The sequence below is a fragment of the Eretmochelys imbricata genome, chromosome 6 (assembly GCF_965152235.1).
Source record: "Eretmochelys imbricata isolate rEreImb1 chromosome 6, rEreImb1.hap1, whole genome shotgun sequence".
Taxonomy (NCBI): domain Eukaryota; kingdom Metazoa; phylum Chordata; order Testudines; family Cheloniidae; genus Eretmochelys; species Eretmochelys imbricata.
Genome location: NC_135577.1, coordinates 12,006,558 through 12,018,695, shown reverse-complemented (window position 1 = coordinate 12,018,695; position 12,138 = coordinate 12,006,558). Strand labels below are relative to the sequence as shown.

General features: G+C 60.2%; 1 protein-coding gene across 3 annotated transcripts; it reads right to left on the bottom strand.

Moving 5' to 3' along the window:
* Positions 1-448: 448 nt before the first annotated feature.
* On the bottom strand, positions 449-7,814 carry RPS6KB2 (ribosomal protein S6 kinase B2). 3 transcript variants are annotated; one of them, XM_077820835.1, is made up of 15 exons: positions 7,695-7,813; positions 6,749-6,783; positions 6,365-6,485; positions 5,598-5,666; positions 5,359-5,506; positions 5,047-5,104; positions 4,018-4,118; positions 3,838-3,928; positions 3,594-3,684; positions 3,179-3,286; positions 2,737-2,799; positions 2,325-2,402; positions 1,732-1,839; positions 1,463-1,575; positions 449-1,024 (listed from the first exon to the last, which is right to left on the bottom strand). In XM_077820835.1, exons 1-15 carry the CDS (start codon positions 7,764-7,766, stop codon positions 853-855), a joined length of 1,428 nt encoding a protein of 475 aa, XP_077676961.1. In that variant the 5' UTR covers positions 7,767-7,813; the 3' UTR covers positions 449-852. The 3 variants fall into 3 exon arrangements, with proteins under 3 accessions (XP_077676961.1, XP_077676962.1, XP_077676963.1); XM_077820836.1 differs by lacking the exon at positions 7,695-7,813 and adding an exon at positions 7,213-7,337; XM_077820837.1 differs by lacking the exon at positions 1,463-1,575 and having other exon boundaries at positions 7,695-7,814.
* Between the last annotated feature and the right edge of the window lie 4,324 nt (positions 7,815-12,138).

The window sequence follows — 12,138 nt, the reverse complement described above, 5'->3', positions numbered from 1 at the left end:
CATGGAGCAGCGGGCAAGGGGGTGGTGGCAAACTACCTCCCCTCCCCCAGCAACAAGAAGGGACGGCCACAGCACAGCCATACCCAGGCTTTAATTGGCACAGACCCAGCTGCAGAGAGGGGCTGCCTGCCCCGCAACCCACACACGGTGACATGGAGTACAGCAGACAAGCCAGCAACCCTCCTACCCAGAGGAGGCAGAGCGTGGTCGCTTCCCTAATACTCAGTACCCCACTGCCCCCCACACCCCATGCCTCTCCAGGCTCTGCTCCCCCACATACCCTGCCCCCCCCTTTCCCTGCTCCCCCAGGGTTCTGAGCCTCACCCCCCACACTGCCCCACCCCATCACCCTAACCCCCACCACACTCTGCACGATGCCCTTCTTCACACAGGCCCCCCCAGCCATGCTCTGCTCCCTCCCCAGCACACACTGACCCCCCCCCGACAACGCCCCTGCCATGCTCTACCCTGCATCCTCTGCTCTCCTCTAGCACTGACCCCCTCAAACCCAAAACATGATTTGTAGCAATAAAAACAGAGCACCAAGGAAAGGTTAAAAGCCCCGTGGGTGGGACCTGCAGCCCAGGGCCCATGGGGCCGCTCAGGACACGCCCAGCAGCCCCTGCCCTCCACAGCTGGGGCTGCCCCACCCTCTGGAATTGCAGCCCCGACAAAGCATCTCCTCCTGAGTCCATCCAGGCTGGGGGCTCCCGATACCTCCCAGCCCCACTCAGCTGTCGGGGGCTATGTCCACTCCATGGGTCACCGACAGGCTGGGCACCTCCATGGGGAGCCTCCCACTGGCCCAAGCTGAGTCTCCTGCCCAAGCAGGGGCACCATGCCTGCCTCAAGCTACCTTGCCACCCGGCCCCGGCCCCCCTTCTGCTTCTTGGTGCCTGTTGATGTCTTGATAGGAAGGGGGGCTGTGCCCTCTGGTGGGGGCGGCAGCAGCGGCAGCCCTAGCTCCATGGGCTCCACCGCCAGGCTGGGCTTGAAGGCCTCGAAGGGAGAGAACTTCAACGGGCTGAAAGCAACAAGGAAACTGGGAGTGAGACCCCCACAGAGAGGGAGTGAGCCGGCCCCATCCCAACCCCCACAGGTGGCCAGGCCTGGGAACCCTGCAATCAACAGCCCCACGCCCCAATCCACAGCCCCTGCCCCACCCCCTCCTCGGGAACATTGTGATCAACAACCCCAGGTCTTGGCACTACCTCCCTGCCCACCCAGATCCACAGCTCCAAATGGTAACACCATACAGAGAGAGGTGTATCTACTGCTGGGAAAGCCCAGGAAGGGGATGCTAGAGCCACTGCCCCCTAGAGGGGAAAGACCCCATATCCCACTCCCCATCCCTGAGTCAACCAGTTCCCCTAGGCTGGCGCCAGATCAGAGCCAGCGCCCCCTAGAGGGGAAAGGAGCCCTGCCTGTTGGTCACCTCGTTTGGAAGTGCCCCTAGCCGTACCTGACAGGCGTTCTGGGGCTGCTGTTGAGGCGGCGAGGGGAGCGCACCTTTGGCTGGAAGGAGAAGCCCTCTTTAATGCTCTCCAGCACCGACGGGGCCACATACGTGAAGCCCTGCAGAGAGCATGGAGGTCAGAGCAGCAGGGATGCCACAGTGCAAGCTCCACCCCCTCCGAGGTGTCAGAGGGCCCCCTGCTGGGGAGGGCAGGGTTGGACTGCCAGCTGCACCCCCTCCCAGCTGAGACAGCACCCCCTGCTGGGAGTCCTTACCAGGAAGGCCTGGTTGGCACTCTCACTAATGGAGGCATCGTCAGGGCTGTCCACGGGCGTCTGACGAGTGAAGCGGGTGTCGAACTGGCTGACGTCGTCATCCGATTGCTGCAGGGCAGGAGGGAGGGGGACAAAGAGGGGTCAACCCAGAATGGGAGGGGCAGCCTGGCATCAGTGCCATTTGCCAGCGGGGAGGATGGCAACCAGGCTTGCCACATAAAGGATCTGGCTTCCCCTTTGCCATCCAGGTTTTCCTCCCCGAGGGGCTGGGAGCTGCAGGGCCCCATGGGGGCTGAGCGCCCTGCACAGCTGTCCTGGACATCTGGGTCCCATTCTCCAACACTGTCTCGGTCTCCCTCCCGCAATCCTGGGAAGGCTGGGCTGCAAGGAGCCCTAGGTGTGAGTGCTCTGCACTGCCACCCAGGTGAGGGTGCTGGGAGCTGCGAGGTGAGACATCTATTGCCATATGGGAGAGAGCAAGGCAGGCCTGTGCTGGGCTCAGCCCAGGCTGGGCTGGGCAGGGCAAACAAGGAGCAATGGGCTGGCTCTCTCCTGCCATTGATGGGTGGCTCGGGGCGAGGGCAGGGCAGTACCAGGCAGGGCCTGAAGGGTGGGTCCAGCTTGCGCGCCAGCAGCTCGTCCCAGTTGACGTGGCGGAAAAATGGCTGCTTCTGTAGGGACAGACACACAGGCAGGAGGTCAGAAGCCCAGCAGCTGCTCCCCCTCCCCTGTTGCCCAGCATCTGCCCAGCTCAGGCCTGTGCCCTCCCCTGGGCTCCCCATGCAGACGCCCTCTGGTGCGGGGAGTCCTAGGCCCAGGAAGGCTATGGCAAGGCTTGGCACAGCCTCCACCCCCTGCCTAGAGCCATGGCACATGGAAGGGAGCCGCCTCCTGCCACTGACTCCGGTGTGCCCATGGGTGCAGGTAGGGGAGAGAATCCCCCTTTCAGAGCGCTGTGTACTGCCCCTCCTCCACCTCCAGAAGGCACCCTCCCACCCCACCTACCTGCACATCGGCTGCATCGCCCGTCCCGCCCCCAATCCTCTGGCTGGGGTTTCTCTTGAGGAACTGAAAAGAGAGAACAGAGTCAGGCCACCCCTCAGGGAGCACGGCCTGGCAGACATGGGGTGGGGGGCACTGTTTATATACACACACATACACACTAAAGGGTTCCCCCCTGCCCCCACCCTGATTCCACATCTAGTGGCAGCCATTTTGGTGAAACCCACATAAAAGCCCTGATCCAAGATCATGCCCTTCTGGTTCTGGGGCTGACAGGTCGGCAGCTGTGAGGAGCGGAAGGGAAGGAGATGGCAACAGCGTCAGACAGGGGCAGGTGCCAGTAACCATCTGGGGGCAGTGGCACCTCCTCACACAGGTCAGGAGCGTGAGGGGCAGCATCCTAATTGTGGGGGGGGGGGAAGGAGAGGGCACATGCAAGCAGTACCTTCTTGAGTAGATCGCGGGCGTCGGGGGTCAGGTAAGGCGGCAGCACCAGCTTCCCCTTGAGGATCTTGTCTATGGTTTTCTTCCGGTTCTCAGACGTAAAGGGCGGCTGCAAAGGAAGCACAGAGGGGGCTGAGCACCACGAAAAAGTGGGGGTCATGCTGGGAGAGGGGCATGACTCAGTATACCTCAGTGGGGCACAAGGGCCACTGAACCTAGTGCAGAACAAAGGTCTGGGCTGGGGTGGAGGGTGCAGAGTGAGGGACCGCGCTGGGGTGAGGGAAGGTGCCCTTTGGTGCAAAGGCTCATGGGACAGAGCAACAGCCAGGCCCAGCACTGTACCTGGAGAAAGGGAAAACCCTCAGCCTGCGGCTCCGGCCCCCCACCCCCATGTTAACAGCACAAGCAGAACTTGCCGATCCAGTGAGCATGTCGTACATCAAGGCCCCAAGGCTCCACCAGTCCACGGCCCGGTTGTGTCCACTCCGCATCAGGATCTCTGGAGCCCTAGGGGTGGCACAGACACCCTGAGCTGCTGGGCCAGCCACTGACCACCCCAAGGCCCCTAGGGGAGCAGTGCGAGGGGAAGGGCAGTGTCTCTGGGGCCGGGTCACACGGGGGAGCAGTGTGAGGGGAGGTGGGTGTCTCTGGGGCACCTACATGTACTCAATGGTCCCACAGAAGGTGTGGGTGACGGCTCCCTCATGGATCGACTCCTTGCACAGTCCGAAGTCCGTCAGCTTGATGTGCCCTGAGAGAGACGAGACCCCGTGGGTCAGACCTCCGGAGCCAGAGCTCTCTGGGCCCCACATCCAACCCTGCCGCCCCCGGGCTCCATACCTTGGCTATTCAACATGATGTTCTCTGGCTTCAGGTCCCGGTAGATGATGCCGTTGCAGTGCAGGTGGCCCAGGGCCAGCGTGATCTCGCTCAGGTAGAAGCTGCGGCACAAGCAGGAATGAAGCAGTCAGTACCACCTGAACACCCGCAGCTCGCGGGGGCGCTGCTCCCTGATGTGCCAGCCATGCAGCTCCCCCAGCAGGAGCAGCAGGTGACATGCCCAGTCAAACCAGGGGGATGGCTCCCACCATGCAGAAGAACTGGGCACTGCCCAGGGGAGCCAGTCAGGTCCTGGGAAATACTGTGGGCACCCCCATGGCACAAGAACCTCTTCACCACTCACAGACCAGTACAGCCCCCCTCTCCCAGGCTGGCTGGGCCCCAGCTGGCATTCCCTCTCTGCCTTCCTGTGCCCTCTCTCCTGCTTAGCTCTGCACCTGTGCATCCCATACCTGCCTCTCCTTGCTGGGACCCCCATGCTCCCCCCAGCCCATCTCTACCTCCTCCCAGCCCTTGCTTGTCTCCCGCTGGAGGAGGTTGGCTGCCATTTGAACCAGTAGCGACTGCCACTTTGTAACCAAGGATTGTGGCATTGACCATGGTGTCAGCAGGTCACAGTGAGCCTCAGGCTGCCCCTGGCAGTGTGCACAACGTGGGACGCTGAGCTGTGCCAGTTACTACGTATTGCAACCTGCTCCCATTCTCTGCTGCACACAAGCCCCTGCCTCCCTCAGGTTCTGGCGCCAGCAGGTTGGCTCTGCCTTGGTGCTCTGGCATGGGAGCACCATCTGGCTTTAAACACAGCTCTGCACTCGGCACCAACTCAGTGATCCCTCTGAAGAGCCGCACTCTGTGGTGTGTTTACACAATGGGAGCAGGTCGTTTCTACACAGACTTTGGTCAACACAGCAAGGGCGGGACGGGCACTGGGCTGGAGTTTAGGAGTCTACAAAAACAATCACAACACAGCCAGAGCACTGGCGGGGTGAGGGGGTGGGTTCTGTGCTCCCAGCTACTCCAGTCACTGACCATGCTGTGTCCTCCAGGAAAATGCCCTCACGCTCCAGCTGCATGAAGAGCTCTCCACCTGTAGACCCAAAACAAAGAGGTACCTGAGCTCCCCACACAGGTCCTGGCTCCTACCCCACATCCCCCCACACCCAGAGAGGTCATGAGAGTAGAGAGGGGCCAGCTCTGGCCAGATTGCAGGCCGACAGCACTGTACAGTCTCCAACAATACTGTGCTCACATAGGTCACTCACATGAAGCCTGCTCTCTCCCCTAGCCCTTGCTAGGGCCAAACCCTCCCAAGCCACCCCTGACCTCAGCCCTGCCCCATACCACTCAAGCACTCAAGGATGAGGTAGAGCTTGCCACCCGTCTGGAAGGCGTAGATCAGGTCCACGATGAAGGGGTGTTTGATGGCCTCCAGGATGTTCCTCTCAGCCTTGGTGTGAGCTGTGTCCTTGGCGTTGCAGGCGATCTTGGCCTGGGGGGAGACAGACAGAGAGAGGGGCATTAGGGTGCCAACAGGGGGCATCTCCAAGCTCAGAAGCAGGAAGGGCTGGCCAGCTAGTTACCTTCTTCAGGACTTTCATGGCAAAGATCTTCCCAGCGTTGGTCCCCTGCACCTTCCGCACCTGGAACACCTGTGAGGGAAGAGAGGGGACTTTAGGGCGGGCGGTTGTACAGCTAGATCCCCACTGCCGTGCCAACGACAGGCAGGCAGCTTCCTCCAGCAACTCAGGGGACCATCTGGGAAGAGATGCCCCGATGGAAACAACATGACAGTATTCAGAAATGCAGCCACAGGGCCTTATGGGAGTTGTAGCTCAGCTGTCTCATGCAGCCCCTCTGTAAGCCAAGCTCCCCAATCACACTTACTTTCCCATGATGCACTGGGGCCATGCGAGAGCCACTTGGTGCCACGCGAGAGCCACTTGGTGCCACCTGTCCTTCGCAATAATTGAGTTCATGATGCATCCTGGGAGAGGTAGTCCAGCTAAGGAGCCAGGGCCAGGAGGCATTTGAAGTACATTACCCATGTGGCACCACAATGGTGTGTCAGAATTGACATTTCTGACCAGTTCTCTCCACCAGACAAGTTACCCCAAAAACAGAGCCCTAGAGCAGGCCCTGGCAAGGGTCCCAGCACCCAATCCTTCCCTCCCACCCTTCTCGTTCTCCTCCATAGGGGTTTCTGCTAGCAGGGGTCCAGGAGAGAAACAGGGGTGAGTCAGTCCCACAGTGGCATCCCCCAGTAGAGAGGGGTGTGTGCATAGGGAGGCACACACCCTTGCCCCCCACAGCTGGCCCCATCAGTCCGATTCCCCTGGCCCTTCCCTACCTTGCCGTAGCCACCCTTGCCCAGGACACGCAGCAGCTCGAAGCAGTGTGGCCCAATGCGCTCAGGGCCATTGTTGACGCTGCTCTCTGAGATCTCGATCTCCTCATAGTGCCCCACCGGCCTGAGGGAGATGGGCAGAGATGTGAGCAGGGAGCACATGCTGGAGACGCCGTAGGGAACAGGGAGGAAGAGCCACCCAGGGAGAGGACATACTGGACCAGTGATCAGCTGGGGGAAAGCCCCTGGGAATAGGGCAAGTTCTGGCTCCTGAGTGCCCGCTCCCTCAGCTCAGGAAGGCTGGTTAGATTCATCAGCTCCCCAAAGAAAGAATGACATTTGTCGAAAGCCCCTGCCCCCACCCAGCCCTTTCCCTGGGCTACTTACTCCAGGCCATTCCCCCGCAGCTCCAAATCCATCTCCTAGGACAGAGGAGGGGAAATCAGACAAGCACACACTGACAATCCCCACAAGAACAAGGGGTCACAGGGATTAGGGGCAGTCTGCCAAGGGGCACAGGGGCTAGGGGCACCAGAACTAGGATCAGGCACTTGGAGTGTAAGGGGGCACCAGGGCTAGGAGCAGGCAGCCAGGGGTTTGTCATGGGGCAGAGGGGTGAGGTGTGTACCAGGGCTAGGAGCAGACTGCCTAAGAGTGCCAATGGGGTGTGGGGTGGGCGGCACCAGTTTTCATGTCTGGCTGCTGGGAGGAGCCAGGCTTAAGGTCAGGCTGTGGAACAGCAAGGGGACAGGGAGACGACAGCCTCCCCAGGGGCAGGGTAAGGCGCTAGTTTCGCTGGGGTGTTATTAGTCACGGGTAACAAGGACGCTCCGTGATTGGAGTGCAGTCACCTTCTAAGGACATTGCTCATCATGCTGCCCAGAGTCACAGACTGTGGGGAGGTGGGACAAGACGCAGGGGGCCGAATCACTCACGCCCCTTCCTTGTGGAGGGTGGAAGCAAATCACATGCTACCTGGACACTGGAAGCAAGAGCAGAGGGAAGTGCTAAGGGGGGAGCGGGGGATAGGGGAGCACAAAAGCCCAGCGGGTGGGGAGGGACGGGGCGGGGGGCGGGGGACTTCATATGGGGAACAGGTAGCAGGGTTGAGAAGCAGATTAGGGTGTCCTAGGGGGATATGGGGGTGTCCTGGGGGGAGCTGAGGAGCAGGTTGGGGGGCCAGAGGTTCAGGCAGGGGATACATGGGTGCCCTGGAGGGCAAATGGGGGGCCCTGGGAGACCAAGTTGGGGGGCCCAGCAGGGAAAAGATGGGGGCTCTAGGGGGCAGGTGGGGGGGTCCCGGGCCGAGGCTCTGTCCACCCCCCGCTCTCACCGCCCCCAGCTCGGGCTCCTCCCCGTCGCTCCCCTCCTCGGTCTCCAGGTCGATGTCGAACACCCCGGCCATGGCGCCGGCGGCAGCAGCGACAGCCCCGGGTTCCCCCGGCCGGGCCCCGCCCCCTCCTGCCCGGTGGCGCGTCACAGGCCTGCGCCCGCCACCGTCCCGGACCCCGAGCGCCGCGTGATGACGTCACCCAGGCTTCTGGGCCCCGGAGTCCCGGTCCGCGGAGGGGCTCGGGAAGGGAAGGACGAGCCTTGGGCAGCGCGGCGGCGAACGGGCTGCAGCGCGGGTCATCGGGCGCGCGGCATGGAGCCTGCCGGAGGGAGAGCGAGACACGTCCAGAGGCCGCGAACCGGCGGAGCAAGAGGCGGGTTGACTCCGATGCGCTATTGTCAGCGGCAGGAAAAAACCTTTGGTCGGGAAGGGACCCAGCCGCGGGGGCCTCTGGGAAACGTGGCCCCGGGGTCGGAGCAGATGTATCCGTGCCCCTCCCGCCCCCGCCCGGGCTCCCCCCGCTCCCCTCCCCTGTGAGTCCCTTCCCGCGGGGGCCCCTCTTGCCTCCCCCCGGGGCCTCCCCCCCGGCCCCGCCACGCCCCCTCCCTGGGCGGGGCTCGCCTTGTTTTCCAGGCACGCCCCGGCCGGGACCCCGGCCGCCGGGGGCGGGGGAGTCACACGCCTGTCTGGCCCCACGGCACCCTGCTCCCCACATGCCGGGGGTCCTGTAACACGGGCCGGATTAACTCTCCTGGGGGGCCCCTGGGGGTTTGGGGTGGGGGCGGGGGCTCGGCTGGGGTAGGAGGTTGGGGGGCAGGTGAGGTCTGGGAGGGGGTTTGGGGTGCGGGAGGGGTCTCGGCTGGGGTAGGAGGTTGGGGGGCAGGTGGGGTCCGGGAGGGAGTTTGGGTGCGGGAGGGGGCTCGGCTGGGACAGGAGGTTGGGGGGCAGGTGGGGTCCGGGAGGGAGTTTGGGTGCGGGAGGGGGCTCGGCTGGGTCAGGTGGTTGGGGGGCAGGTGGGGTCCGGGTGAGAGTTTGGGTGTGGGAGGGGGCTCGGGTAGAGAGTTGAGGTCTCGGGTGCAGGCTCTGGCTAGGAGGCGCTTACCTCGGGCTGCTCCTGGTCGGTGGTGCAGCATGGCTAAGGCAAGATCCCTGTCTCCCATGGCTCCACGCTGCTCTGCTCCCCAAGGCGGCCGGCATGTGCGCTCTGCATGGTGCCAATGGGAGCTGCAGAGCCGGCACTGGGGGCAGGGGCAGCGTGCAGAGATTCCCTCATTGCCGCTCCCCTCGGGGTGTTCTAAGACTCGGGTACCGGTGTCAGGCCCATGGCACGGAGACTTGCCACGGGCGGGATGAAAAGAAGCCATGGACTGCATCCAGCCCTGCAGGGCCCCCGCCTTAGCCCGAGGCCGTGGGCTGCAGCATCTAAAGCCCCTGCATTAATCTGGCCCTGCCTGTAACAACAACAGACAGCCTGGGTGCCAATGCCGTGAGGCCTGCCGATCTAGCCCGGCAAAATCCAGGGCCAGGGCCATCCTTAGGCATACGCAGAATACACAGCTGCGTAGGGCACCATGTAATTTGTGGGGCACCAAATTTCGTGGTGCCTTAAGCAGCTGTATGCGGCTCTGGCTCCAGTGGCCAGCCCCATCCCCCAGTCAGCCCCCCTACTCCGCCCCCACCCTGCCCCCATTCGACCCCTTCCCCCAAGCCCCTGCCCCACCCCGCTCCACCTCTTGCCGCCCCTGGTCTGCTCCCACCGCGCCCCCATTCCACCCTTCCCCCAAGCCCCCTCCCCCGAATGACGCAGCCCACGGGATTAGCGGGGGTACTGGAGCTGGCAGAAGGGGTCGGTCCTGCCCCTGCACACACCAGCGGCAGCAGCGGGAAGCAGAGCGACCTGGCGCCAGCCTGCTCCGCTCTGCCAGCTCCCAGCCACATTGCTCCGCTTCCCGCCACTGGTGAGTGCGGGGGTGGGCCTGACCCCTTCCTCCAAGCCCCCTCCCTCAAGCGACAGGGCTGGGAGCTGGGGGAGCAGAGCGGGCTGGGGCTGAGTCGCTTTGCTTTCTGCTGCCACCAGTGAGTGGGGGGGGCCCCGACTCCTGCTGCCGGTGCCAGGCCCCCTGCTCATCCCCCACGCTGCTCTGGGCCCCCCACAGCTCCTGCCCCCATGGCCCTGCAGCCTTTGAGCACAGTCACCCCCCCCCCCCATGGAGGGGCTGGACCCCCAGTGGAGCAGCCACTTCCCCCGCGGGGGGGGGGGGGTAGTTGCTCGGGCTACGTAGGGCACTGCCATAGGTAGGGATGGCCCTGGCCAGGGCCCAGAGGTGTCTAAGCGAGGGGTAACTGTGATGTTCCCCATGGTACAGTCTGGGTGTGAACAGCTCTGCTCTCTCAACTCTCCAACCTGGGATGCTTTGCTGTGAGAACAACCACTCCCGGTCTGCTCACGCACAGCCTCAAGCATGTAAAATCACTCCCTGATGAATTATATGAGAGCTTCTAGCCAGCCGCTCCTGAATTATATTACAGAGAGACACCAGTAAATTCCCAGTCTCAGATTTGTCCCCAGAAATGTGCATCTTGTATTGCCCAGCTCTTTCCTTCTGGGCAGTACAAGCTCACAGAAAGTCTGTTATTTCATTCATAGAAAATGATATGCACAAACCCTCTTATCTCAAATGGAGTTTCCCAAACTGTTCAAACACACGCTGGTTTAGATAAAACAATGAAGCAAGTTTATTAACTACAGGAAGATAGATTAGTGATGACAAGTGATGAGGCATAAAAGTAAGAACTGGTTACAAAGCAATAAAAGGTAAAACACAAACTAATATGTAACTTAACAAGCAAAGTGAATTTAAAGCAAAAGATTTCTCTCACCGTATGCTTACAGCAGTCTGGATGGATTCCTTCAGCGAGGACCCTCCCCCAGTTCAATGATGCTTCTTTTGTCTTTTAAGCATTATTGATAGAGATGAGGGGAGAGAGTTGATTTGAAGCCTCTGTTCCTTTTTTTTATATCTTTTCCTCCTCTTTGAGAATCATCTCCAGCTGGGGTTCAGGCGACAGCCAGTCTGTTTGTCAAGATGTAAATTTTTCACTCACACCTTTCTTCCTACCGAAGAATGGCTGATTTAACTAGGTGATAGTCCATTTGATTGTGTGTACTATCATTATATGTGAAGTTATGAAGTTTTGCTATGTGTGTGGTACTGAAATGTGTTATGAGGTTGGGAGAAGCCCACAGCCAGCCTTTCAATGGCAACAAAGGAGCTGCTAGTAAGACAGATTTACATTAGAACCAGCCCGTCAGTTGTTGATGACTCCTCAGAGAAGGCATGTATGCAATGGGGGCTGCTTAGCACCCAAGTCACAGCCAGGATCTTTCTAGCCCCTGGAGAGGAAGTATAAGTGAGGATTGCTGACATCACTGCTTGGCCACTCTGCTCCCCCATAGAATCATAGGACTGGAAGGGATCTTGAGAGGTCATCTAGTCCAGTCCCCTGCACTTATTGCAGAACTAAGTATTATCTAGACCAGTGGTTCTCAAACTAGGGCCGCTGCTTGTTCGGGGAAAGCCCCTGGTGGGCCAGGCTGGTTTGTTTACCTGCTGCATCCGCCGGTTTAGCCGAACGGAGCTCCCACTGGCCGCGGTTCGCCATTCCAGGCCAATGGGGGCTGCAGGAAGCAGCACGGGCCGAGGGATGTGCTGGCCACCCTTCCTGCAGCCCCCATTGGCCTGGAGCAGCGAACCGCGGCCAGTGGGAGCCACGATCAGCTGAACCTGCGGACATGGCAGGTAAACAAACCGTCCCGTCCCGTCAGGGGCTTTCCCTGAACGAGTGGCGGCCCTAGTTTGAGAACCACTGATCTAGACCATCCCTGACAGATGTTTGTCCAACGTGCTCTTAAAAAGCCAACGGGAGGGCTAGAACTTTTTAAAATTGGGAAAAAACTTTTCCTTTGTCTGTCTGTCTGTTCTCTCGGGAGAGGAGACACAGAGCAGCAGTGCTGTAAGAAGCTTGCCCCAGGTATGAAAAAAATCATCAGATCATACCTAGAACTACTCATTTGAAACCCCAGATATGTAAGTAAATCAGGAAATATCTAGGAAGACATGATTAGGTTTATCTCTTATTTCTGTAAGGCTTGTGGATTCCTCCGTGCTAACCTCCAAATGCTTTTGTTTTGCTGGTAACCATTAAGCTGGACCTCAAGAAAACCATTCTTGATGCTTAATTATTATATTTGCTCTTTTTAAATCTAGCAATATCCTAAGTTCCAGATGTATTTTCCTTCTTTTTGTTTTTAATAAAATATACCTTTTTTAAGAACAGAATTGGGTTTTTGTGTCCTAAGAGGTTTGTGCAGATGTTGTGTAATTAGCTTGTGGCAACTGCTGATTTCCTTTGTCTTCTTTCTCAGCTCATCCTTGGAGGGGGC

Excerpts from the sequence above, each read along its gene's own strand:
- RPS6KB2 (XM_077820835.1), bottom strand. The coding sequence starts at position 7,766 with ATGGCCGGGGTGTTCGACATCGACCTGGAGACCGAGGAGGGGAGCGAC. Across the intron at positions 5,507-5,597 it reads CCATGAAAGTCCTGAAGAAG|GCCAAGATCGCCTGCAACGC; the intron begins GTAACTAGCTGG and ends GTCTCCCCCCAG. Across the intron at positions 2,800-3,178 it reads CCCGCGATCTACTCAAGAAG|TTCCTCAAGAGAAACCCCAG; the intron begins GTACTGCTTGCA and ends CTCTCTTTTCAG.